The following is a 25,784-nucleotide window of genomic DNA, read 5'->3' as shown; positions in this document are numbered from 1 at the left end:
GGTGTAAAATTCAATGCCAAGAAGTCTGTTAATTATTGTTCCCAGAGCTCTGCTGAGCAGGAATATGGTATTTTACACAATCATCCTGGTGTACAAGCACTTTGGTATGATTTTTAACCAAGTTCAATCCCAGCTGAACACCACCTGGATTTATGGACAAATACAGAGCTTTTAAGAGTGAGGAAAGCATGATGGCCAAGCTGAGACGAAAGATAAATTGCTTGTGCAGAACTCAGACCAAAATGACTGGGGCCAGTGCTTCCAATACATCATAAATATATCATCTAGCAAACTTCAATTACTTGTTTTTGGAGCAATCTTTGTCTCAGTCTTAGAGAGACCACAACACCTTATGAATATGCTCATAAGTTTTATTTATGTTTATTTATTATAATAAAAACATTTATTTATGTTTGGACAGTTTGAACATATTGAATTGTAAAAAGTCTGTTAGACATTTTGAGATGTCAACCTAAGAGAGTCTGACATATCTGAGGAATCATAATCTGGTTATAAGCGCTGCTGAGTTCTGGAAAGCACAGACTAAATGCTAAAATATCTGGTCATGTTACACAGCAGAGGTGCAGCCAGAGAAGGAGATGCCTTCATGTGCCACAGGCAGAGTCTTACAAGGACAAAGATCACCCCGACTTGGCTGGATTGCATTCTCACTCAAACTTGGCACTGATGTTACTTCACACTAAAGCTGAAGTGGAGGAGTCTGATTCATTCCAATATTTATCGTGCACCTATTATACGCCAAACGTTGTTCTAAGCATCCATCTGATGTAAGAGAGACCATGGTAGCAGTCAAGGAGTCTTTTTCAAGGGAACATGGGAGGAAACTTTTAGTTAGCCATCAACAGAAGAATGATTCAAGACAACTTTCCTCCTTGCTCTTCTTTCTCTTTATTAACAAAACAAACCAAAACGGAATCCCTCCAAGTAATCCACTTTGGACTAGTTCTCTAGGTACTAGAAGTTGGTCAACAGCACAATTTGGCTTTGTTGGCAAGCAAACTTAAATTAAACCTAGCAGGATAAAAATCAAAGCCCATGCTCATGTTCACTGCAGCATTATTCACTATAGCCAAGAAATGGCCACTGACAGATGAATGGATAAACAACATGTGGTATATACACGTGTATGTGGGATATTATTCAGCATTAAAAAAGGAAAGAAATGGGGCCGGCCCGGTGGCGCAAGCGGTTAAGTGCGCGCGCTCCGCTGCGGCGGCCCGGGGTTCGCTGGTTCGGATCCTGGGCGCGCACCGACGCACTGCTTGGCAAGCCATGCTGTGGCGGCGTCCCATATAAAGTGGAGGAAGATGGGCACAGATGTTAGCCCAGGGCCGTCTTCCTCAGCAAAAAAAGAGGAGGATTGGCGGATGTTAGCACAGGGCTGATCTCCTCACAAAAAAAAAAAAAAAAAAAAAAAAAAAAAAAAGGAAAGAAATTCTGTCACACACTACAACATGGATGAACCCTGAAGGCATTATGTTAAGTGTACTAAGCCAGTCACAAAAAGACAAATACCATATGATTCCACTTATATGAGGTACTTGCAGTAGGCAAATTCATAGAAACAGAAAGTAGAATGTTGGTTACCAGGGCCTGGGGAGATGGGGAAAATGGTAGTTATTGTTCAACGGGGATAGAGTTTCAGTTCTGCAAAATGAAAAAGCCCTGGAGATCTGTTTCACAACAATGTGAATATACTTTACACCACTGAACTGTACATTTTTACATGGTTAATATGGTAAATTTCATTTGCTTTTTTACCAAAATTTTTTTTAAAAAACCAAACCTCAACAAAACACAGAAAAGTTAAGTGCTGAGCTTGAACCTCCAGAGTTTATCTGGCCACTTGCTGATCCTGGATTTCTGTTCTGCACTCAACCTGGAGCGCAGACTTGATGCACTGGTCTAGCCCCACCACACCCCAGCAGGGCACCAGTTCTACACCAGGCTGACTCCAGTGCTAAAACCTGAGCAGCTTAACCATGAGACTATCCCTTCAAAATATGGACAAAAGCACCTCGCTTTTGACTTCCTATTTTTATTTTTTCCTCCCTTCTGTTTTATATCTGAGGCAGTATAGAACTGCCATCTTTAGGCTGCAGAAGAGAAACAATGACTTTTCAGTGGAAATCCACCTGTGAACACAGGCCACTCTGAGAGGCCAAATTAAGTTCAACTGCTGAAAATCCCCCACATAAACAAACATGATATCCCACAGGTACTTCCAGAATATGAATTAGTTTTTTACCCCTGAAGTCAGTGGGCATATATCACAATGAGAAGTTATTTTGTTTATTTTATTCATTCATTATTTGTTTATAGTCTGTCTCCCCGACCTGTGAGTGCAATGATCTTGTCTGTCCGGTTCACTACTGGATCCACAGTATCCAGCATAGACAGCCACAGGAGATGCACGTCAGAGGTTAAAGGCCACGCTAACTCTAAGAAATTGCAACATGAGTTCTACATTAGGAAGGAATCCAGTGTCTGCTCTGCCAGGATGCTAATACCTTCAGGGCAGGAATGACACATCTAACACAGAGAGCTCCTTCAGTGTTTGCTGAGATGACACCAAATGGAACATTCTTCATTAAGGACATGACACTATACTCTGAAAATATTCCAGTTCTAACCTGTCTCACCTCCTGCTATCAACTGTTACACCACTTTACTCCTATCCCCACCCCCACTACCCACACAGTAACCTCCAGCCCATTCGGAACTTCTTGCTGTTCCTCTAAACATAAGGCCATCCCCTCTGGGCTTCCATGATTTACAAATGCCCTTCTCTCTGCCTAAGATATATTCTCCCATCTTCCCCATCTAGTGAATGCTTACCCATATTTCAAGACCCAAGAGAAATGTCCCCTTTCCTTAAAGCCTCCCTAACTCAACCAGGGAGGAATAAGCACTACGTCCTCTGTGCTCCCAGAGCACTTTGACTTGTATTGCTTCAGACTCAACACTGCACCTAACTCAGTAAATATTTAATAAATACTTATTGAATAAATGACTCTCATTGTAATTACCAGATTGTAAGCTCCTCAAGGGCCAGTGTTATATTTGATTCTTCTAAGTCAGTGGTTCTCACCAGGGGATGATTTTAGCCCCGAGGAGACATTTGTCAATGTCTGGAGACATTTTTGGTTGTCACAACTGGAGGACGGGTGCTACTGGCATCTAGTGAGTAAAGGCCAGGGATGCTGCCAAACATTCTACAACGCACAGGACATCCCTCACAACAAAGAATTATCTGGTCCAAAATGTCAATAATGCTGCTCTTGAGAAACCCTACTCTAAGTGTATCTTTTAACACCTGGAAAGACTGCCTGCCTAGAACAGATTTGTTGTTGAATAAATTGCCCAGTAGTTTTCATCAGGTTCTAGAAATTTGGCAGAGCCACTAAAACAGGCCTGAGAAATGAGCCACAGCTACTAAAGGCAAATGAGAGCTCTGCTTTTCTGTATCCTCTAAAAGATATGCCTCACATGAAACTATCTCCAAGTCAAAGCGTCCAGTACACACCCACATGCCTAAGGAAAGCCACTAAGATATTAAAAAATCCTTCTAGTTACCTCACCTAAGGTAAATTATACTTTCATTTTCCCAACCAAAGGTCAGGAAATGAACTATACCTTTGTAAATGTGCTTGAGATTAAAAATGTTTTAGTCTAAGTTTTGGTTATTCATCTCATGGCTCTTTATACTATTTAAGAGTTTCTCATTCTTTCTTACCACTGTTAAATTCCGGATTTCTTCCATGACTCGAGGCCAGAAGGACTGTAGGCTTTGCTGGGCATCACTGCTGCTAGTACCACCAAATCCTCCTTCTGTGGACATTCTGACAACTGAAAACACATACATGAGACACATTAGAAATAATAAAGCCAGACTTTTTGCCCAGGTTATTTATATCTTTGTGGGTATTTTTACTAATTCATTAAAATTTTCAATCCAAGAAGGTATATTGTGAAGAGGTTTTTAACACAGACTTAAATCTTAGCAAAAACACACAAAGGGAAGTTATCCCTTCTCTCCAGCTTATACCACAGAGACTATCAAGGAGCTCCAACTAGAAAATCTAAAATTGCTAGAAAACCAAACTGAAATCCTAATGTGAATCAAGCCAAGGGCTTTTAATGTCTCATCTTGGGGGGATAGAAGGTGGAAGAAAGTACTTGGTTGCCCTAGTCTGGTCCATAATTTTCAAGGCCATTCCCTCCAATGTTTTTTCAAGTTCAATGTAGCTTCTCACACTCCATGCCATAGCCTGCAGCGGATATATTATGCATCCCCAGTGATGAATACTATACAGAAATGTAAACCCAAAGTCTCGAAAAAATAAGTGCTAAGTTTATGCTTTTGTTTTAGGCACTGTGCCCCCATTTCTTTGGGGCTACTGATAATATTATTATTCCTTCTCATCTCAAGCTAATCTGCCTCAAAAGACACAAAAGCACTAAAGCCTAGGCCAATAATTGAGTGGGTGGCACAAAGTCTCTGAATTGAAACTACTTCCCAGTTCTTTCCTTACCTGAACCTTACTCTTAGGCACAAAGCCAAACAAAGTACACTATCACCTGGAAGCTTTAAAAGATGATTAAAAAACCATGGGGAATTAAATTTAGGATAGAGAGAAGAGGGTCAGACCTGCATTTGGTCAACTGCTTTGTGATGGGGGAGGTAAGATGAATAAGGATCCCCACATCAGCTATAACTGTATATAATATTGTAATGTCTTAAAAGATTTACATGGGAAAAGTAAAAAACTCCAGATGGCTTAAATGCTTATCTGGCAAATACTTAAATGCAAGGAACAGTTTAACTAAACGCAAAGAATGAGAAATTTAAGGATGTCCTAAGAATTTCTAGTCTGGGCAATTATTTGAAAAGGTTTCAATGGATGCTGGTGGAGAGCTACGTAAGTCATTAAGAACTAATTCTGAAGGCCTGAAAGAAAAGCACCAAAGCCAAGTGTCACATGACCAAATGTGTTACTTTCCAGGCTTCATGTGGCTGCATGCGGGCAGATCACTCCATCAGCAGAGTGGAATGAAGGCTGATAAATCTAGGTTTAGACTGTGAGGATGTTTGATTCACTCTTAAATGTTTGCCTGGGATTGTCCTAGAGGTCTCTGATTTTTTTTTCTTTTTCCTTCTAAAGGAAATGATGATAAGAAAGAAATGGAAGGAAAACAAGAGTACAATCTTCAAAGCAGAGTTCACTCTGGTGTAATGACATTAGCGGGTGATGATGTAATTGGAAAAGGTTTAGAGCCAATTTCTGGTGCTGGAGGGCTAGAAGCAGCTCTATACACCAACAGGAACTCTAAGTACTAGGAAGCAATATGATCTTGGGAGTTTCTGGAGGGAATTAAAATGAAGAGTGTTGAAATGGAAATGTGTTGAAGTTGGAAATGACTAGATAAAATCTTTTGTCCTAAATAACCAAGAAAGGTCCCCTCAACTCACCTCCCATGACATTTTCACTTATTACCATATGCACATGGCCTATACACTATTCTCTTAGATGTACCAAGAACAAAGAAATTGAGGTAATCTAGAGAAGTTTAACTATTTTTATTAATAGATTCTTACGAGGTACCCATGACAATGAAGAGAGTGAGTTAAATAAAAAAAAAAATCTTTCTAGAAATGAAAATAATCATCAAAAACTTTAAAATCTGACCTTTTATTGGATGGATCCACAGACAGGCCTGATCTTAGCAAAATCTGGCATAACAACTGCTACGGTCAAAGAAAGAAGATGCACAATTGCCAGTGTGCTATCTTTGGATACTTGCTAATAATGGGTAGGTTTACTCTGAGTGCAAAGGTCTGTGCGATTCAGAAAGTTGGTAGCAAGTTTTGGTTGTCCTCTGATCTCTTCCCACAAACATTAAAAGGTGCAAGATTTAAGAAGCACTTTTAAAACAGTCTGTGTACAGTCTGCTCTTAAATTTCGAATTGCCCCAACTAAGGATGTGCTGGCACAATCAGTTCCCAAACATCTGTGCTGTCAATAGATCATGAATGAATCTTTGGCTGGCTCAGAGCCACACACTGTTGGAGTGGGGGTTGAGTACAAAACAGAAGTTAACAAATCTTTCTGGAACTCAAAATGTACTAAAGGTTAAGTTTGTAACTTGAGAGGCCCATCTGAACCAGAAAATCACAAATGGATAATGGCAAAAAACATAAGTCAGTAGTAATGTCCTTTATATTTTACTGCATCATATAAGTTCAGGACTAAAAAAGACATTAAGAGCCACCCAGGCCTACCCCTCTAAAAGATACAACTCTACTTCACCCTCTGCCCAACCTCCTCAGTCTGACCTTAAGTGGTCACATTTAGCTTAAACATGGAGCCTCCCTCTCCAGTTCTGGGAAACTGGCTTACTGGTAAGGCATTCTTTTCCATCTTTGGACAGCTCTGATGGTTCTTCTTTATATTAAGTTGAATTTACAAACAAAGTTCCATTTGAGCTTTGGCTTTTTGTGTGTGTGTGTGTGTGTGTGTGTGTGTGTGAGGAAGATCAGCCCTGAGCTAACATCTGTGCTAATCCTCCTCTTTTTGCTGAGGAAGACTGGCCCTGAGCTAACATCTATTGCCAATCTTCCTCCCTTTTTTTTTTCCCCCCAAAGCCCTAGTAGATAGTTGTATGTCATAGCTGCACATCCTCCTAGTTGCTGTTATGTGGGACGCAGCCTCAGCATGGCCGGAGAAGCGGTGCGTCGGTGCGCGCCCGGGACCCAAACCCGGGCTGCCAGTAGCAGAGCGCACGCACCCAACTGCTAAGCCACCGGGCCAGCCCTGAGCTTTGGCTTTAAAGTTAGCTTTTAAGATTTCTCCATCCAGAAACCTGTTTTTATAAATTCCCGACTTCAAAAAACAAAGGTAGTCTCCTCATCAGGGACAGAAGATCCTCTCATGAGGAAAAAGAGAAAAAGGTTTGGAGCATGTTTTCTAGCATCTTTGCACAGAGATGATGATGATTAGTAGCTAATTCTTTTAATTTCCTCTTGGGAGAAAATAAATTGTTACTGTAAACTCCTAGAAAAGATGAGTATTTTTATTCAAAAGGCTTTCCTTAAAGCAGATCCAGTCTTTACACGGGGCTTTAAAAATGAGACCGAATCTCAAGCAACAAATTTTATGTTCTCAGTATTTTCTAAGGTACAACATTAAAAGAATAAAACCTAATCATAAACACAAACAAATTTTGCTCACCAAACACCTCAACATGTTAAAAAAATAAAGTAACCTTACTTATCTTATCACTTATTTTAATATTTAATACATTAATTGCAAATGATTTGATTTTGCTACAGAAGTAACCTATTTATAACATCTACAGCCCATGGAAAATATGCCAGGTTCATCTTCCAGGGTGATGAGAGAAGGGATGCATTTAAAAGAAAGAAAGAGATTTGTAATTCCAGGATCCTTTTTATTCCATGTTAACTTGCTATCTCTATCACAGGATGAAGCTATTTATATACAGTTGACAAGGACAAAACTGCCTTAAGACCAAGCCACATTAGCTTAGATCATTCTTATGAAAAATGCAATATAGAATTTCCCAGATTTAATTCATTATTAATAACAGATTTATCATTCATGTTCATTAATTATTTTATAAATACTTGAATAAGACTGCCTATTTAACTATTTAATAAAGACTTAAGGATCAGATGAAGTATTGAATGGCTGTTGCTGGAAGTAATCTCAACTCCCAATATCCATTAATTTATTTGGTTTTAAAAACAGTTTACAGGGGCCACCTCTGTGGCCGAGTGGTTCAAGTTCTGCATGCTCCGCTTCAGCAGCCCGGGTTCGTAGGTTCAGATCCTGGGTGCAGACCTACACCACTTGTAAGGCCACACTACGGTGGTGACCCACATGCAAAACAGAAGACGACGGGCACAGATGTTAGGTCAGGGCTAATCTTCCTCAAACAAACAAACAAAAAGTACAGTTTGCTTTCCAAAGTTAGAAAGGGAAGAATCAAAGTCTATCATGAAAAGGCAGCTTCTCCAATGCTCAACTCAATTGCCATCTCTCCACTAGTCATCTCTAAATATCCCCATCTGGAAGTGATCACTCCTTCCTGTGAACTTTCAGAGCCCTTGATCTGTACCTCTTTCTGCCCCCACCTACATTACCTTGTATGATCATAATTTATGTGTTTGTCTTATCATATTTCCCCTTCTGGTTTACAAGCTCCTCATGGGTAGGACCTGAGTATGATTCATCTCTGGATCCTGACAGCATCTAGCACACAGTCTGATAAGTAATTACTCCTGAATGAAGAAGAGTTGCTAGGTATGGCCTTTCTGAGAAAAAGAGGCCTCATGGAAAGCTTGGCTCTGAAACAGACTTATTGGGATTGTTTGAACCACCAAAGAAAGTGGTTATACAAACTATTCTGGGAAGCTCAGAATAAATGAGGTTCTCTCTGGGCCTTTAAAGTAAAAAGGACTACAATCAGAAATCCACTTGACTTACTGAAGTGAATTTAAGATAAAAGGGCATGATAGTAAGACACACACACAGGAAGGTCCTGAAAGTTGCAAGGCAGACTGGAAGGCTGGAAACATGGGTGCGTACCATTCCGAAATGCAAATTTGTGTGTGTGTGTGTGTGTGTGTGTGTGTGTGTGTGTGAGGAAGACTGGCCCTGAGCTACTAATTGTTGCCAATCCTCCTCTTTTTTGCTTGAGGAAGAGTGGCCCTGAGCTAACATCTGTGCCAGTCTTCCTCTATTTTGTATGTGGGTTGCTGCCACAGCATGGCTTTGATGAGTAGTGTAGGTCCGCGCCTGGGATCCGAACCTGTGAACCTTAGGCTGCTGAAGTGGAGCTTGTTAAACTTAACCACTATGCCACCAGGCCGGCCTCACCAAATGTAAATCTTTTGAAAGTCAGAATCTTAGATAGATTAGAAATGTTTGAAAAATTAATGACAATAGGTAAGCAGGAGGAGGAGAAGGGCAAACACCTCTGTTTGGCCATCCATTCACAGGAAGATAAGGAGAAAACCATGGAGGAAATGAGATGATTCAATCAGATCACTCAGAGGTGGACAATCTAGCCGTCACTCTAATATGCAAGTACTCTTTATCATTCTTGAAGAAGGAAAAAGGGACCTAAGCAGGTTTCAAAACATCCCAGAAGCAGAGTGCTCTTAAGATTGTCTTAGAAATCTTTCAAGCTCTTGCTTTTGACCAGGTACCATGCTTGCCAAATCCTCCCATAATGATATGCCTGGACATGGAACAGGATGTATCAAAATGATCAAACTCATAAAATGCAAAGAAATATAAGGCTTTGCTACAATATTCCCTAGTTTCTAAAACTCTGTACCTTTAGGCTTCCGTTCTCTATTTCTTGGTGTATACCCCATTCTCTCTACGAAAGTCCTTTATAATACGCCTAAACCCACAATATAGCTTGTTGAAGTAACTAAAACCAAACAGATGTTGTCAGGAGATAATATCTAAAACCCTAACATCACAACAACTGTGCAAGGAAAAAAGACCACAGGAAGCTCCCCTAAAATGAAGCCAAATTGTTGACCAATGCTGCTTCCTATTAAAGTACTAGAGCGGGGCTGGCCCCGTGGCTTAGCGGTTAAGTGCGCGCGCTCCGCTGCTGGTGGCCCGGGTTCGGATCCCGGGCGCGCACCGACGCACCGCTTCTCCGGCAATGCTGAGGCCGCATCCCACGTACAGCAACTAGAAGGATGTGCATCTATGACATATGACTATCTACTGGGGCTTTGGGGGGAAAAAAAATAAAAAATAAAGTACTAGAGTGGACCCATCCGAGGCAGTCAAGTTTTACCTAAAAATAATGCTTATAGTCAAATGCGAGCAAATATCTCTTAGCCCAGTTTTGACTGAAAAACAAATCTAAACATTGGTATCAACCGTCTTTCCCCTTAATGGCCCCCAATCCAACCTGCAGCCTTTAGGCCTTTCATGCTGTGCGTGTTCCCAGTCATTCCTGTCTGTCTCCAACTTCACATATATCAACAAGTATCGCCCTACGTTCAAAGCACGCAGCTTCTTTACTCCCTCTTTTGACTTGCATTTTGATCATGTCTTCCTTTGTCATTAGATGACATGTTTTTTATTTTGCCCAATTGGCAGCCCTATCACCTGCATTTTATGTTCCAGTACTACTCAGGTATTCACTGAAGTTAGTTACAGGTTTCTTTATTTGAATTGGCTAAAACTGTTGGGATGTTATATTTCAAATAGTGAGTGAGAGATAAAGAGAAAGAAAATATTAATATGAATAAATAGATAAGAAGAAGGGATAGAATTTAAGCTAATTTGTGCTTGCTATTTTAGATATTCTTCCAAACTACAAAGAAAAGTGAAAACTACATTGGAGAACTGAGATTTTCAAAACAAAACAATTCCACCAACAGACAATTTGGTTCTTATGTTTGTGCAGATGGACCTAAGGACATATGCTATTATCAATCACGATGGCTAAAATCATTTGAAGCCTTGAGGAGGCATATGTTCTCCACAATAAAACCAATCTCAAATTGACAATTTCAAAAGGAGAAATATAACACTGCTCTGGAAATTAAAAGACCCATGTTTGAGAACTGGTCTGTTGCCTATTCACTGCTGGCCTTGGGCCAGTCACTCGACTAAGTCATTCCAGGAGTGATGTACACTGAACACATATGCCAAAGGGGTGGTCTGGTATGGAAGGCCTACATTCACTACTTGAGGATGCAATAAATGAATGGATACAAGGGAAAAGCAGGGTGACTACAGAGAAAAGAGAGTTCAACAGTCTTTATTTAAGCTCATCTAAGGTTTCTTCTTAAGCAAGAAAGCACTAAGCTTAGTGCCAGAAACCTTACTACTTAGGTTCTTAACCCTTACATAACTGGATACCAAACGATCATACTGGCAGGCTATTACACAGTACCCACTACTATAAGAATGAATAATGTAGCCTTACTGGAGATGGAGACCCCTTTCTCCAGCCCTGATTAATGCCAAGTTCAGCGTTTGAGAATGCATCTGTCTCTAGCTCCAAGAGGCTAAGTACGAAGCAGCTTTTCAAACTGCCTACTGGAAAAAACCATGCTTCCCAAAAGACTAAGGGTTGGAACTGGCTGCACACTACTCTCCCTAAAGATCTGCTCATAAGGACACATTTTCAAACTGGCAGCAGAGACGCTTCTCCTTCAAAACAAAAACATTTTTCTGTTTGCTATCTACTACAACATAATCTTTTAAATAGGTGCTAGATCATAATACAGCTATAGTATAACTAGAAAAAAATGAAGGCACAGCAACTGGTATAAGCAATGAAACTCATAGGAAAGCATGAACAGAACATTTTAAAACCTGTTCCTGCAGAATAGAAATGCTATGTAAACATCTTACTTCACACTTTCTTCCTCATTCCTTTGTTAATGCTCAACTTCAACCATCCCTGCATTTACGGCAGCAATAAAACACTATCAGTATTTTGTATGACAGAGAATAAAGACCAAATATTTTAGTGAGGTATTCTAAAGCACGGGCCCACAAACTACAGCCCACAGCCTACAAATGTGACCTGCAGCATGTTTTTGTAAATTAAGTTTTACTAGAAGACTGCAACTGTCCTTCATTTATATTATCTATGGCTGCTTTCACGCTGTTAACAGTGGATTTGAAGTGTTACAACAGAAACCATATGACCCGCAAGCCAAAAATATTATCTGGCCTTTTACCAAAAAAGGATCACATAATATTTAGAACCTCATTCTAAAACACGTTAAGTGTTTTATTTCATTGAATCCTTCCATGACAGAGGTAGTGTTATCACTCACTCACTGATGGGGAAACTGAGTGCCAGAGGTTGAGAAGCTGGTCCTAGATCACACAGCTGTTACATGGCTCCCTCACCTGTTCAGCCTCTATTAGGAGTGAGCTAGGCCAGCCTCCTCTGCTGCACAGAAATATTTGTTAATCTCTTTGACCCTGCAACCTAATGAGAGTAAATAAATTCTTGCAGGAAGAATGGTGAGTAACTGGTTTTTCAGGCCCTGAGCCTGAAAGAGAATTCTGACACGAGCAAGAGAGAGAAATAGTGCCTGCAGCCTGAGTTAAATTGTATCCTAAAACAAAGAGCCATTTGGCTTACTGGATGCCTTCTGGGATTCAGAAACCCTGACAACAACAACTTGCCCAGCTTCTGGCAGGATCCGGTGTTTGTGTACGCCCAGGAGAGGTGAGAAGTGTGATTCTGAAGAATGTTTCAAAGATGCCAACTTAAGAGCTTTAGAGTTTACAAACTACTTGTTACATACCTTACCCTCAATTGATCGTCACTCAGCTCAGTGATAAAGATTTCAATATTATTCCAATTTGACAGATAAGAAAGCTGAGGATTGGGTATCTTAAGTTACTTGCTAAAGGTCACAATATAGTAAATGGTGGAGTCAGAAATACAAAAGCTCTAAAATTCTGTTCTTGATTTAGTATAGCTTGTTCACTCTCACTTTTTGCACTGTTTTAAGGCATGTGTATATTCAATATAACTGTTCAGAGAGATGAACAGTCTCTGTTTGGATTACTGACTCAAATCCTTAACCCAAAAGATCATTTTTATTCACTTGCCCCCAACATCACTGTGGCAATCATAAAAGAGCAGATGCTAATGGCAAAGCTGTCTCCTATCATATGAGCATCGTTCTCTTATTTCTTTGTTGTCTCTCCTTCCATACTCTGTCACTCTTTTTTCTTTTCTATTTATCCTTCCCCTTTGCATATCTCTAGGTCAGTCAGTAGCACCTATGAATATGCAGCTGTGACCAGTGGGGGGCAGTAAAGTACAGGTAAGTACATAAAGAAAATGTATTGGACCTGGAGCTTCTTGCTCTCTGGCTACTAACTTGCTGTATGTTGATGATCTTGGGCAAATCACTTAACTTCTTGGGGCCTCTGTTCACATACAGCAGCACCTCATAGGCAACTGCAGCACACAAATGGGAAAATATGTTAGAAGGCCTCAAAAAATATCAAGCATCATACAAAAGCCAGATGGCATATCACCATCATTGCACAGAGCTAGACAAGACATCTACCCCTGGCCTGAATAGTCTCAGACACAGTGCCAAGCCCAAAGACCAATCTCCTTTAAGTACTGTAGCAAGTAACCCAACTTGCTTCCTTCTCTCTCTAATTTAGACTACTTACTTAGTTTTTAACATGTTTCCTAAGAATCCAGTTTCAGAAGCATGGAAACAAACGCACAGAGAGAAATCTTCTCCCATGTCTTTTATAAACATGAAATAATTTTTAAAGCCCTTTAAACTATTAAATTTAGAATGAATGTCCTAGTTCCAAATTAGCAAAGAATTCAAGATGGAAATGACTAGGAATCCTCTGAATTTAAATCCCTGGAAATGTCAATGATCAGTAGCTTTGCAGGTTTTCCCTCCAGACTAATTCAAAACCATTTAAACTCTTAGAACACGTCTCCTTGGACACCTTAGACTTCTGTAACCTAGGACTGTGTGGCTGTTTTCTTGCAGAAGGAATTTTATTATGTTGGAGGGTAGAGGAGATCTGCAGTCTAGGCAACATCTCACCCCACCTGGCCCCACCACCCAAGAAAAAGATTGTGTTTTGAGCTCTGAAGAGAGCTCTGGCTGCTTCCATTCCCATCCAAGATCCTGGAGTACACTGAACATGTTTTGAAAGCAAGAGTTTTTTGAGACTATCTCATGGATTGAAATCAACTTTTTAAGGTTTTTTGGGAACAGCACTGTTAAGAAGCTTGCTTTTACAGTGCAACTAGAAGAAATTAAATTAAATATACACATTCACTCAAAAGTGACCACTAAATTTTTTTCTCCCCAAGAAACCATTCCCAGCACCCAATAAAATTTATTTCTAGGGCCAGCCCCGTGGCGTAGCGGTTAAGTGCGCGCGCTCCGCTGCTGGCAGCCCGGGTTCAGATCCCAGGGGCGCACTGACACACCGCTTGTCAGGCCATGCTGTGGCGGCGTCCCACATAAAGTGGAGAAAGATAGGCACAGATGTTAGCTCAGGGCCAGTCTTCCTCAGCAAAAAGAGGAGGATTGGCATGGATGTTAGCTCAGGGCTGATCTTCCTCACACACACACACACAAAAATCTATTTCTACAATTAGCATATTCACTTTCTTCAGACTTGTTTGTGTGACATATTATTATTATTATTAGGCACATTATTTCTTTTTTTGTGTGTGTGAGGAAGATCAGCCCTGAGCTAACATCCATGCTAATCCTCCTTTTTGCTGAGGAAGACCGGCTCTGAGCTAACATCTATTGCCAATCCTCCTCCTTTTTTTCCCCCAAAGCCCCAGTAGATAGTTGTATGTCATAGCTGCACATCCTTCTAGTTGCTGTATGTGGGATGCGGCCTCAGCATGGCCGGAGAAGCAGTGCGTCAGTGTGCGGCCAGGATCCGAACCCGGGCCACCAGCAGCGGAGCGTGCGCACTTAACCGCTAAGCCACGGGGCCGGCCCAAGGCACATTATTTCTTAAACTTAAAATTTCCATGCTCTTATTTTTTCCCCAGTTCTTATGTAACTGTCTTTGTTTCTGGCACATCCTCAAGGGAAACATGCCTTGGACATAGTGGGGATTCAACACACATCTATTGAATGAACAAACACAAGCTCCTCAAGCTCCTCCTTAAAATTGACCTCAAAAATTGGGGTCAATTTTAAGACCCCAAGTACCTTTGGCCTCACTCTGGGTTCTTTTCTTTGCAATGTGCCTAAGGGGAAATCCCTTCTTAAGTACCTGTGCTCAGCTGTGCAAACACCTTTGAGCAGTAATCCAATGGAAAAGTCAAAAAAGAGTAGGGATGGAGAGAAACTTGTTCTACTTTAGAAAATGTAGCACAAATGTAGACAATTATCTAATCATAGACTCCACTGGAAAATGGGATATTGTGCTGGTGAGTTAATCCATCTAAAAACTGAGGGGTGAGGAGGGGAGTTTGGGCAGAGAATTCCCAATTAAAAACCTGGAGGGTGTTATAAGAATGTCAATATGAGCTTGGCTGTATTGATTTGGCTGTATGGCTTCTGCTGATTCACAGATACACTGAATTCTGCCCTCTGCTTACTGTCTTTCATCCCTGATGGGGGGGGAGGGAGGGAGCGGAGGAGGGGGGGGGGAGAGAGAGAGAGAGACAGGGAATGAGAAAAAACAAATCCTCCAAGCCAATCAAACCCTAAATCCCCCACCTCCATGTATACAGCTGCCAGGAACTGAGATGTAAAGACAACTTCAAAGAGTGCAAAGCAACTGAGATGGTTATGCTAATCCCTTACATTTGTACACGCCTTACACCTTGTAAATTACAGTAGCTTTCTTTACATTATCTTATTTGTTTTTCACTACAAACACAGCACAGGTACTAATATTCCCTTCTGACAGATAAAGATACTCGATCCAGACAGACTGAGGGACTTGCCTTGGGTCACAGGGCAACCATCTGCCAGAGGTGGAACTAAAACCCATATGCCCTGATTCTCAGTTCTGTGCTCTGTCACCGCATGCTCTCCTACCTCTTTAGAATTGATAACTCAATAGAGGACCAAAAACTTAAGAACCTATGGGTATTCTCAGCCTGGAACATAAATCCATCAAGCCCTTTTACCTTTAGTTTTCCTGATCATTCTCCTGGAAAAAGTACTCTAAAATGCCAAGATGCCAGATTCTTACACATTTCAAAGTGGAAAGTGTAAGGTTTTCAAGTTTGTTAAAGCTGTAGTTGAACACAAGGACTAGGACTTGGGGATATGTGGTCACCAACCAAGAGTGGCGATGAAAAGATCTGGAAGATCAAGTTCACTCACTGGGGGCCTGGTGATGGGAAGTCACTATCCTTTCACTATAGTTTAGAGGAATAGCCTTAGTCTAGTCCCCTTGTTGGAGATGTTTCCATAGCTGCACATTTACAGGAGGAATCATCTGGCTAAATTCTATGCAGTGTTTCAAAATTATAGCTATTGCTACATTGTGAACATGATGACAATGTTATTTTAATTATGCAGCCATCAGTCCAAGAAATCAGAATTCTTTTGTTGTAACTACCTCATTAGGGGTAAAGCAAGGACTATAAATCACAGCTAGGAAATATAAAGCAACTGATTATTTAAGAACACTATGACATCTAAAAATACCAATCTCTGTGGTTTAAGATAAGAACCCAAACCTAGGAGGTACCCAATATATACCACAAAGTGTGCATTTGCACAGCTAAGGCACACCACAGAATACATAACACAACTCTACCCTCATATCTATTTGGAAAAAGTTCAACTACTTATCTGACCTTAGTGAATTTAGGATTCACAAAAGACAACTTCCTAACACACTGGTAGCACTCATATAGTATCTATCTACACTATGCTTTGTTCTGAAAAGAAAGGTGGCTGTGTTCACCTATCTTGTTTGATAAAAACTCAAAAAATAAGTCAATTTGACTCTATATTTCTCTTTTTATGATCAACTTGTTCAGTCCTATAATGTAAGATTATGTAAGAACTCTGGGAAAATTCCCAATTTTTTTAAATCTGTGCCTTTTGAAGGAAGAGCAAACAAAGGAAAAAGGGAGGTGGGAGGAGGAATTAGTCCCATAAGATGGAGACAGCTACAGCTTGTTTCTCATATACAGTAACAAGTTATAGTGCAAAGAGCACAGGGCTTGTATCACTAGGCTCTGCCTCTTCTTTCCTCACCCACCAAATGGGGATAATAATCCTCTGTCCTACCTACTTTAGGTAAATACCAAGTGAGAGACTAAATATAAAATTACTCCATTAACTATAAAGTACTATGCTTTATATAAACATCATATACGATTCCATTGCTTAACTACCTTTAAGGGCAGCTTCATGGGCATTTGGCCAGTTAATTATCAGGAGAGAAATAATCATGGAGTTCAGGATATAAATAACCAGCTAAGATGGCTGGAAATTTACCATTATTTCTCTAGTGAAAACTTTCTTATTGCCTTTATTTTAGATTGAGGATAATTACAACATACCTAGCCTAGAAACTAAATATAAGTGCCTTATAATTTTTCTGCTATAGATGAGCCTATGCTATTCCCCGTAATTTATTGTGTGTTGCTCATCAGTGTTATCATAATCATATGGCTATAAATTACTTGCTAAGCAAATGCTGACAATTCCTACATGTGTACATGTTTGGCTTCATGCAGAATGCTGCCATTTGAGATTTTACAAAGCTAACATTAGTAAGATTAAGCCCAATGCAACTCAGAAAAAAAATCTCTAGTCTTTGCACAAGATGGAGACGTGTGCAAGTTTAAATAAGATGTGTAAAAGTTTAAATAAGAAAGCTTAAGGTTATATATATACACAACATACATACATAAACATATATATAACTAATCTCAAGGAACTACTGAATAACATTTCAAGAAAACATTCGTACATTTTCAGAACAAGTGACAGCCATCAGATTCTAGGGCAGTACTTCTAATCTTGCACATGTCAAAGCACAACCAGAAAATGTTAGTATTAGCTTTCTGAACATTTAACCTATGGGCTGATACTGATGCCCTCACTCAGTTTAACTTGTCACAAGATTGTGTATCACACATGCTGTCTAAGTATCCTGAGAAAAATGTGGGCTAGCAGCGACACCTTTACTTTGTTATGCATGCCTGGGTAAGGGAAGTTATAGATATTCTTTAGTTTTAACTAAACTAACATTTAAAAAATTAACACGTGACTTTTTAGAGTGAAGAATACTAATTCACATATGGGAGCTGCACGCTCAGATAATAGGGGTGTGCAATCAAAACAGCTTAGAGAACACTGACCTAGAAGACTCCTCCATGCTCCTTTCTAGATGTCTCAACTTTTCTGTGTCTCCATCTTTAACATGAATGAAGCTTTATTCTTCTGGTCCTTCTGTCCATTCTCTCTCTTGCTTCTCTCACATCCATTCCCCAGGTTCAGCTATAATCTCTATGAGCTTAAATTCTAAATATACATTACCAATTCTCACATTTCTCCAAAGCTCCAGGCCTACATGTATAGCTGCCTGCTGGACATCTCCAACTAGAAAGCCGCCCAGAACTCCAAACTCCATCTATCCGCCAAAATCACATCTATCTTCCTCTTTCCCCAAGCTTGATCCTTCTAACTCTTCTGTTTCTATCCTCCAGTCACCCAGGCTTGAAATCTCAGAGTCACCCTGGACACTCTGTTCTTCAATTCTAACCAACTGCTAAATTCTGTAATAAGAGTGTCCAACAATGTTCATCTTGCTTCATACTGCCTCTACCTCTGTTCAGGCCCTCATCACCTCCATGAATAATAATAAAAATAATGATCATGATAATAGCTAATACTCACTTAGTGCCATGTGCCGGGTATGCTTCTAAGCCCTTTACATTGCTATCTCTGTCAACCCTCCTAACAATCCTGTAAGTAATGTGAATCTAGTAGGTAAACTCACTGCACTGTTCACTATTTCTAATGTATTCTCAAATTCTTCTCATTTCTACACAATGATGTTTAATAAGTCTTATATAAAAGCACAGCTCTGATAATGCTACATCAACCTATTACCCAAAATCTTCAATGGTTCACCAATGTAAAGCAGAGACAATTCAAATTTCTTAGCTTGGCAGTCAAGGCCCTCCAACATCTGACCATAACTTACTTCTCTAGACTTCTTTCTTTCGCCACTCCCTCCTGTCCCTAACTCATCTCCTTATGCTCTAAGCAGACTGGACCATTTACTGCTTTCTTCAGGCCAGGCTGCACTGTTTGAATCACGACCTTGCTCCTCCTGTTCTCCATGCCTGGAATGCCCTTGTCCCTACCTCCCTGAGTTCAACGCCCAGTTAAACTGCCTTCCTTCATTCCTAAGCCAAAAGTAAAGGTCTGCCCTCCTCTGAATTCTGTGTCCTTTGCTTGTACTTTCCATAACAGTTTCATATACTTGATATGCATCATCTGTCTCCCTTACCAGATTTAGATTCTGGAGTAAAATTGTATTTGTATACATTTTTTAAATCACCACGTGAAAGGCATGCATGCATGCATGGTGAATTAGTGAAAGGAAGTGTAAAGCATCCAACTTTAGTATTTTCTCAAAGGTAAGAACTACATAGCCTAAGTGGTTAAAGGAAAAATTCATTTCATCTGGATATTCCCAGTCAAGCAGGTCTTCCCTTTAGTTTTCTATGTAATTGAAACTATGGAGACAGAACAAAATGATAGTACTTCCCAAAAAAAGGATAACCAAGTGAATCAGCACTGCTATTTGCTTTGGTTATTTTAGTCTCCTTTCTTCCTTTGAACTAAGGAACACAAGGTCACAAGCTATGTTATGCCACTTGAAAGTTAAACATTTACTAGGTGTTTTTTTTCCTTCACTTCTGCCTTTACACTGGAATTTACCTTCATTTCTTACCCTTCAACTGCTCTTTTTCACTGCAGGGTACAGAACTGTAACTTAATTTACAGTAAAAACCCCAAATAGAGAAAAATTTTTGGTCAATTATTGAACAATGAGGTCTTGCTTTGGGATGCCAAGGTGAGAGACGGGAAGATAATGGTGATAATACAAACAGAATCTGACAAGTTCTATAGAGCTGGGCCCAATAGTGAGGTAGCAGAAAGAACAGATTAAAAAGCAAATCAAGCTTCTGGGAAATGCAGACATGAGGTAGATACTATCCAGCTGTGTCTATTTTGATTTTCAGTCACAGTATACCTCAGGACTTAAATATTACGTAAGTTACATCATTCCAGCGCTCCTTCTTTCAATAAACTATAACTTTTGTTCAAATATATGAAGGTGATGAAAAGAAATCCAACTACAAAAGAGAAAAGGTCTCCAGTAGATTTTAGTCTATCAGAGAATATGCAAAATAAGAACAAAAACCAAATCCCCAACTACTCAAACACACACGTGCAGACACACAATACCACTTTGCTGATGGTCAAGAGCAAAGTTGGCATAGTTAAAACACTATTTTGGGAGTATATAGACAATGATTTCTATTTCAGTCTTGTCAAATGCCTTAAAATGATCCTGGGATCTTGGTTTATTAAATACAGGTTGGCTTAAGGACTCACTTGAAGAACCAGGCCCAAACTTGTTTGGGAATTAGCTTGTTCTTGAGGTGTGTTAACAAAAAAGACAAAACAAAACAAAAAAAGAAACAACTAAGTGGCACGAAGGTTGTATTTGCATACCTTAGTTTACTTCCTTGCATGTATAAAAGTAACCCAGCTCTCTGGGACACCTCAGCCAGGTGGGCACCATTAGCTTCCCAGCTGATTCTCAGCTTTCTGAATAAGCAACTGGCTGAGGCAACAGATCTTCAGATCCCAAAAGGGATGGTAAGTCTGCTGCCACAGCAGACTTTCTAACTAACAGACTCCACGTGGAGACTTCTGAACCTTTTCCATGGCCCATTTTTTCTCTGTTCCTTCTGTGTTCAAATAGCAAACCTGCACAGATGGACCAAAAGGAAGAGAAATATGAAAAATAATAAGTAAAAACAACCTAGAGGAATAAAAGGAACACGGAATGAACTGAGTGGGAGTTGAATCTCTGAACTTGCATAGGCCAGTCATTAAAAAGCTGAAAGACTGGGGCACCTAACCTCTCTGGGCCTCAACTTCCCCACTTTATAAGAAGGGAACTAGACCATCCCTAAATAATTTCCATCAGCCTAACTTAAGAGTACACAAACTTTGTATGCATTTATTATTGGGGATAGAGATATGCAAAAATAACTTCATTCATGAAGAAGCCCATGTATAAGTGATTAGCTTTAAGAATGCTTTTTCGGGGGCCAGCCCGGTGGCGCAAGCAGTTAAGTGTGCGCGCTCTGCTGCGGCGGCCCGGGGTTCGCCGGTTTGGATCCCGGGCATGCACCGATGCACCACTTGTCACGCCAGGCCGTGGCAGCCTCCCATATAAAGTAGAGGAAGACAGGCATGGATGTTAGCCCAGGGCCAGTCTTCCTCAGCAAAAAGAGGAGGATTGGCAGATGTTAGCTCAGGGCTGATCTTCCTCACAAAAAAAAAACAGAATGCTTTTTGGGTTACTGAAGCCTCCACAAAAGTATATAGCTTCTTTAAACTGAGATCTCATCTTGTTTTAGGAACACAGAGTCCACAGTGACCATGATCGCTGTTTTCAAACATACACATCCCTGGAACTGGAATTTTATTTGGAGAGGCCAATGGCAATTTTGCCAAAACTTATTCTGTCTGAATATGATTTTTGCAACGCACAGAAAGGAGGCAGACATCAATGCTGACTGACCATGCCTGAGAGGAAGGACTTAATAGGACAGGAAATCAAATAGATCACAAAATATCTACCCCACCCCAGGGAAGGGGGACAAAAAAAAAAGTCCTGAAAATAGATGACAACAGGCATGTAAAACGGGTGGAAAAGAAATCCCCATGAGTTTCCATCATTTATCTTGGAAATGTATCTCAGAGTAGGTATCAACTGTGCGAAATTTATGCTAGTGTTTGTTTTGATGAGAGACCAATTATTTTTTTTAAAAAAGTCTTCATCCCAACAGTTGCTTGCTTGCTACTACTTTGCAAGCTGTAACTACCTCCCAGGCTTAAAACTGACAGAAAGGAGATCATATGACCACAAAGCAAACAAAAAAAACGGCTCCGGTGTACTTTATAAATATTTGGTGCACAAACTAAAGATGTAACCTCTGCTTGGTAAACATCTGCAACTATTACAACTTACTTGCATTATAATGCAAATCTTAGTGTCCAATCAGAATAGATTTCCAGATTTTATTCTGAGAGGTTCCTAAATCTAATAAGGGTTTTTAAAAAATCAGCATTCCCATTTCATCTTATTCTGAGAGGCCCTTAATTTTTGACAAAGGGGTTAAAATTCTTTCATAGGAATCTTGGTAAGGGAGAGTTTGATGGTCTCAATGTGTGCATTGCATAGGGTCATGTCAGCATAAACAGGAATATGCAAGTGAAGGCATGTGGAACCAGTTTAAAAAGAGACGTGTCGGGTTTAAACAAACTCCTTTGTAAACATATTAAAACACTGGCATTTTTTTCTTTGATGCCACAACTATCTTCCTAAGTATTTAACCCCCTAACAGTCTAGATTAGTAACAACTAATATTTATGCAGCAGTTCGAAATTTGCAAAGCACTTTGACATACATGATCTCATTTGAGACTCACCACTAAATAGGAAGGCGCTATTTTTAGGTCCCATTTTTACATGTGAGGAAGCTGACACTAAATGGCTGACTTGTCCAAGCTCACAAAGCTGGTGATAGCTGAGTGGGACCTGAATACAGGTCTCCTGACTTTCAATGCCCTGCTTTTGCTACTGCACCATGCTGCCTCAAAAACTGTAATCAGAGTAAATGAATGCCCAACTCTCAAACCCCACCTGTCTCCCCCACCCACACACACCCCCAGTCTAAGTTATAGTTAGCTCTAGAAGGTCTTTGCTCCTTATGGAAGTACAGTTTTCTTCATTTCTCTGGGAAACATTTATCTGGCTAAAGTGTTAAACGAGATCATTAAACACCATTCGACATATACTGGAAAATATCTTAGTCACCAGCAGTTCTGCATAGGCACGCCTATGTGCATTTTTCCAGGTAGTGGGTCAGATTCTCAGAGTCCATGACCCTAAAAAGGTTAAGAACCCAGGCTAGAGGTAGTGGCTAGATATCTTTCCAAGAAGCTAAATCCACAAAGTTCTTCATATGAAGAGTTTTATCTAGGCCTCATACTGTGCCCCACTTACCTTCTGCCTCCCCTGCTCCAGGCCTTCTCCCATGGCCAATAGGGTCATTCAGTATCTACAACTATTTTTTAAATCATATATAAAACCTGGAGCAACTGATAATATATAAATCAATGACTTGTAAAAAATAAATTTAAATTAGAATAATTATCTGTTAAAATGTAATCCTTAACACATACTCCTTTCCCTTAGGACTTAACTACCCAGAATGACTGTTTTCTTACCATAAGCACTCCAATTCTCCAAAAGAAGTTTCACAAACATAACTACTTTGAACTCCTTAAATACCATTCTTCACTAAGAACCCTTTAGATTACACAGAAGACAAGGTAGTGTGCAAGGAATTCTGAATCTGTTAGGCAGTTCACTAAACTATCATACCAAAAGGATTCAGAATTTTTTTGCTGGGGGGAGGGAACAGAGAAGAGTGGGAGAGAGAATGAATGCAGTCCTATTGTCTTACTGCTTGACAACTCCTAATCTGAATCTAGAACATATTCCTACTAACCACTCAACTTGAACATCAGAAGTACAGTCTCTTTTCATCTCAAATAGAGCTTTTTCAGTCCAAATCTGTATAAACAAACTTCGTCCTTCAATCTTTCCGGCAGTTTTTCAAGGTCACTTTTGCGAGCAACGACAGAGGCCTGCATCTAGCAACTTGGCTATACCACTCCAATTCGAACAGCCCAAAATCTAAACCCCTATCATGCTCTCAGGTAAATCCTTTACTCAAAGGGAAGCGAGGGAAGCGAGGGAAAGGCAAATCAGCACCCTCCAAACTTTTCCTCTAATAGGGCCTGCTCCTTTTCCCTACCCAGCGACTGAGGGCTGCTGGCTCACTGCTCCACACTGAGTCTGCTGCAGAAATGTTCCAATGACCTTCATTCCATATTTGCAAATAAAAAGAAAACAAATAATTGCTTTTTAAAATCAAGTGTATTACAGATCTTAGTCCATGAGGTAGTAGATTTCATTATTCATAAGAACTGGCTGCTTACACATTAGCAACCTGCATTAGCTTCATATCCCTAAAGAGGAAAAAACATCAAGGGCAAAAGATAAGAGTGCCTGTCCTCTTAACTTTCCTATTCACAAATTGCAGGTAAATTAAGATTTCAAATATTTCATACAGAAAACGAAAAGCATTTTGTTCACATCATTTTAAAGAATCAAATCAACGCCTGACAAAATGTGTGAAATTGGTAGAGAAAGATTTGCTCTTGTCACTGCCAATATAATGGAGAAGTATTTCCTAACCAGCATTCTAACCTAAAATGTGCATTTTAAAACAAAGATTGTTACTTAATTAATTGGTACTTATCAGAATCTAGAAGCAGGCAGGTAAATCAAGAAAGTTATGGGAGAATTTCACATTGGCATGTGGGCCTTCACCATTAGAACCTCCATCAGTGCAAATCCTATTTTCACACAAATTTAGAACAGCAACAGTGTTGCTTCTACCTCTGAAAACACAGATGTCAACAAAGTGCATGGAAATAGAAAAAGTCTTACAACAATTCAGCTTATTCTGTAGGAAAGCTTCAGTGCACTTGAACAAAGGAAAATTATTTGGAAAACAGTTAAGTTTACCCAATGCAAAGAGAAAGTGCTTTGCTTCTGTGTGCCCCTAAAAAATGATTAGCCTTTCTCATGTACCTGATCTTGTCGAAACTCAACTAGCAAAAGAAATCCTAGTTGAAGGGCATGCAAAATCTAAACAGAGCAAGGTATTCTAGGTGCACCAAAAGGTATGCATGGAATGTAAAGTGGCCATTTTCTGAAACAGTGCAACTTGTCTACACTCTCTGAAGCTAAACAGTTTCTACCATTTTAACACAAAACAAAGAATTAAACTTACCGAGAACTGCATTAATTTTACATGTAGTTATTTATATCTCCATGGACAGGGAGAATTTAAGTCACTCCTATCCCTCCCCCCCAAAAGAACGGAGGAAACAAAAGGCAGCAGGAGATGCAGAAACCTGAGTCTGGAATGTCCACTCCAGAGAAAACCCGAACAGCTGTCCTCCCACCCCCCACCAAACTATTCGCCATTTTTCTTTGTCTTTCAGCTGACCCCTGCCTCAGTGAAAAACTCCGAGGCTCCAATGAAACCCTGCAGCCTCCTTCCACTTTAACAGTCAAAGGCATTCAATCTAGCATGCTATTTGACACCAAACCTTGCCTCCAGAGTGGTCCCATTGGCTGAGCGGCTTTAGGGCTAAGAACACAAAGCCATGATTGGTTGTTCACGTCATCAGTTATCTCCTTTGTACACTTCCTGTTTTAAAGTTACCTTGAGAAGCAGAACAGGGGTCAGATCCAGACTTCGAACTATGAGAAACTTAAGCCTTGGAAATGCCTGGCAAATGCACACAGCAGATGCACTAGGGCCACATGTGCTTCCAAAACAGAGGATACTGCAAATTTAGAATTGTTCTTAAAATCATGTGAAAAGGCTGTTAGAGTTCCCACCCAAAGGATTTCTTATTGGCTGTCAGAGTTCCATTTAAAAAATTTAAGGTAATTTAACTGCTTCTGATTGGCCATCAAAGATGTCTGTAAGATATTGCTACAGTATCCTATGGCAGTAAACCAAAGAAGCAATGTGCACAAGGTTTGAAAGTTGTATGACTTAACTATCTTCAGTTTTCTGTTGAGCTTTAGCAGCAGAAGAAAAAGAAAACTGGGTGACTTAATCCAATGGCTCCAAAGAAAATGCAGCTTCTTTATAACAGTAACAAAGAGTGATACCAATGGCCATACGATAGTTTGCAGGATTTCTAAAAAGGCATCTGTCATTACATTCATGGCAATTTTAAAAGCACATATTAGTACCAAAGCAAATTACTTTATTTTGAAACAAATTAATCTAAATAGGAAAATTCTGGGGTAATATATGAAGTTAGTGATAGGGACACTG

General features: G+C 40.0%; 1 protein-coding gene across 12 annotated transcripts in view; it reads right to left on the bottom strand.

The window, feature by feature from the left end:
- Positions 1-25,784, bottom strand: part of NFYC (nuclear transcription factor Y subunit gamma) — a 63,965-nt gene that overhangs the window by 25,293 nt on the left and 12,888 nt on the right. For 9 of the 12 annotated variants that reach the window (XM_058553814.1, XM_058553815.1, XM_058553818.1 and 6 more), the window contains exon 2: positions 3,758-3,870. In XM_058553814.1, the coding sequence (XP_058409797.1) occupies positions 3,758-3,862 (105 nt within the window). In that variant the 5' untranslated portion in view covers positions 3,863-3,870. Of the gene's footprint in view, positions 1-3,757; positions 3,871-12,937; positions 13,008-24,719; positions 25,099-25,157; positions 25,231-25,784 lie in introns of those variants that run through there. The other 3 variants (XM_058553820.1, XM_058553817.1, XM_058553822.1) reach the window with 3 other exon arrangements.

Source organism: Diceros bicornis, chromosome 13, assembly GCF_020826845.1.
Source record: "Diceros bicornis minor isolate mBicDic1 chromosome 13, mDicBic1.mat.cur, whole genome shotgun sequence".
Classification (NCBI taxonomy): domain Eukaryota; kingdom Metazoa; phylum Chordata; class Mammalia; order Perissodactyla; family Rhinocerotidae; genus Diceros; species Diceros bicornis.
The sequence above is the reverse complement of the archived record's forward strand: the minus strand, read 5'-3'. Positions and strand labels throughout refer to the sequence as shown.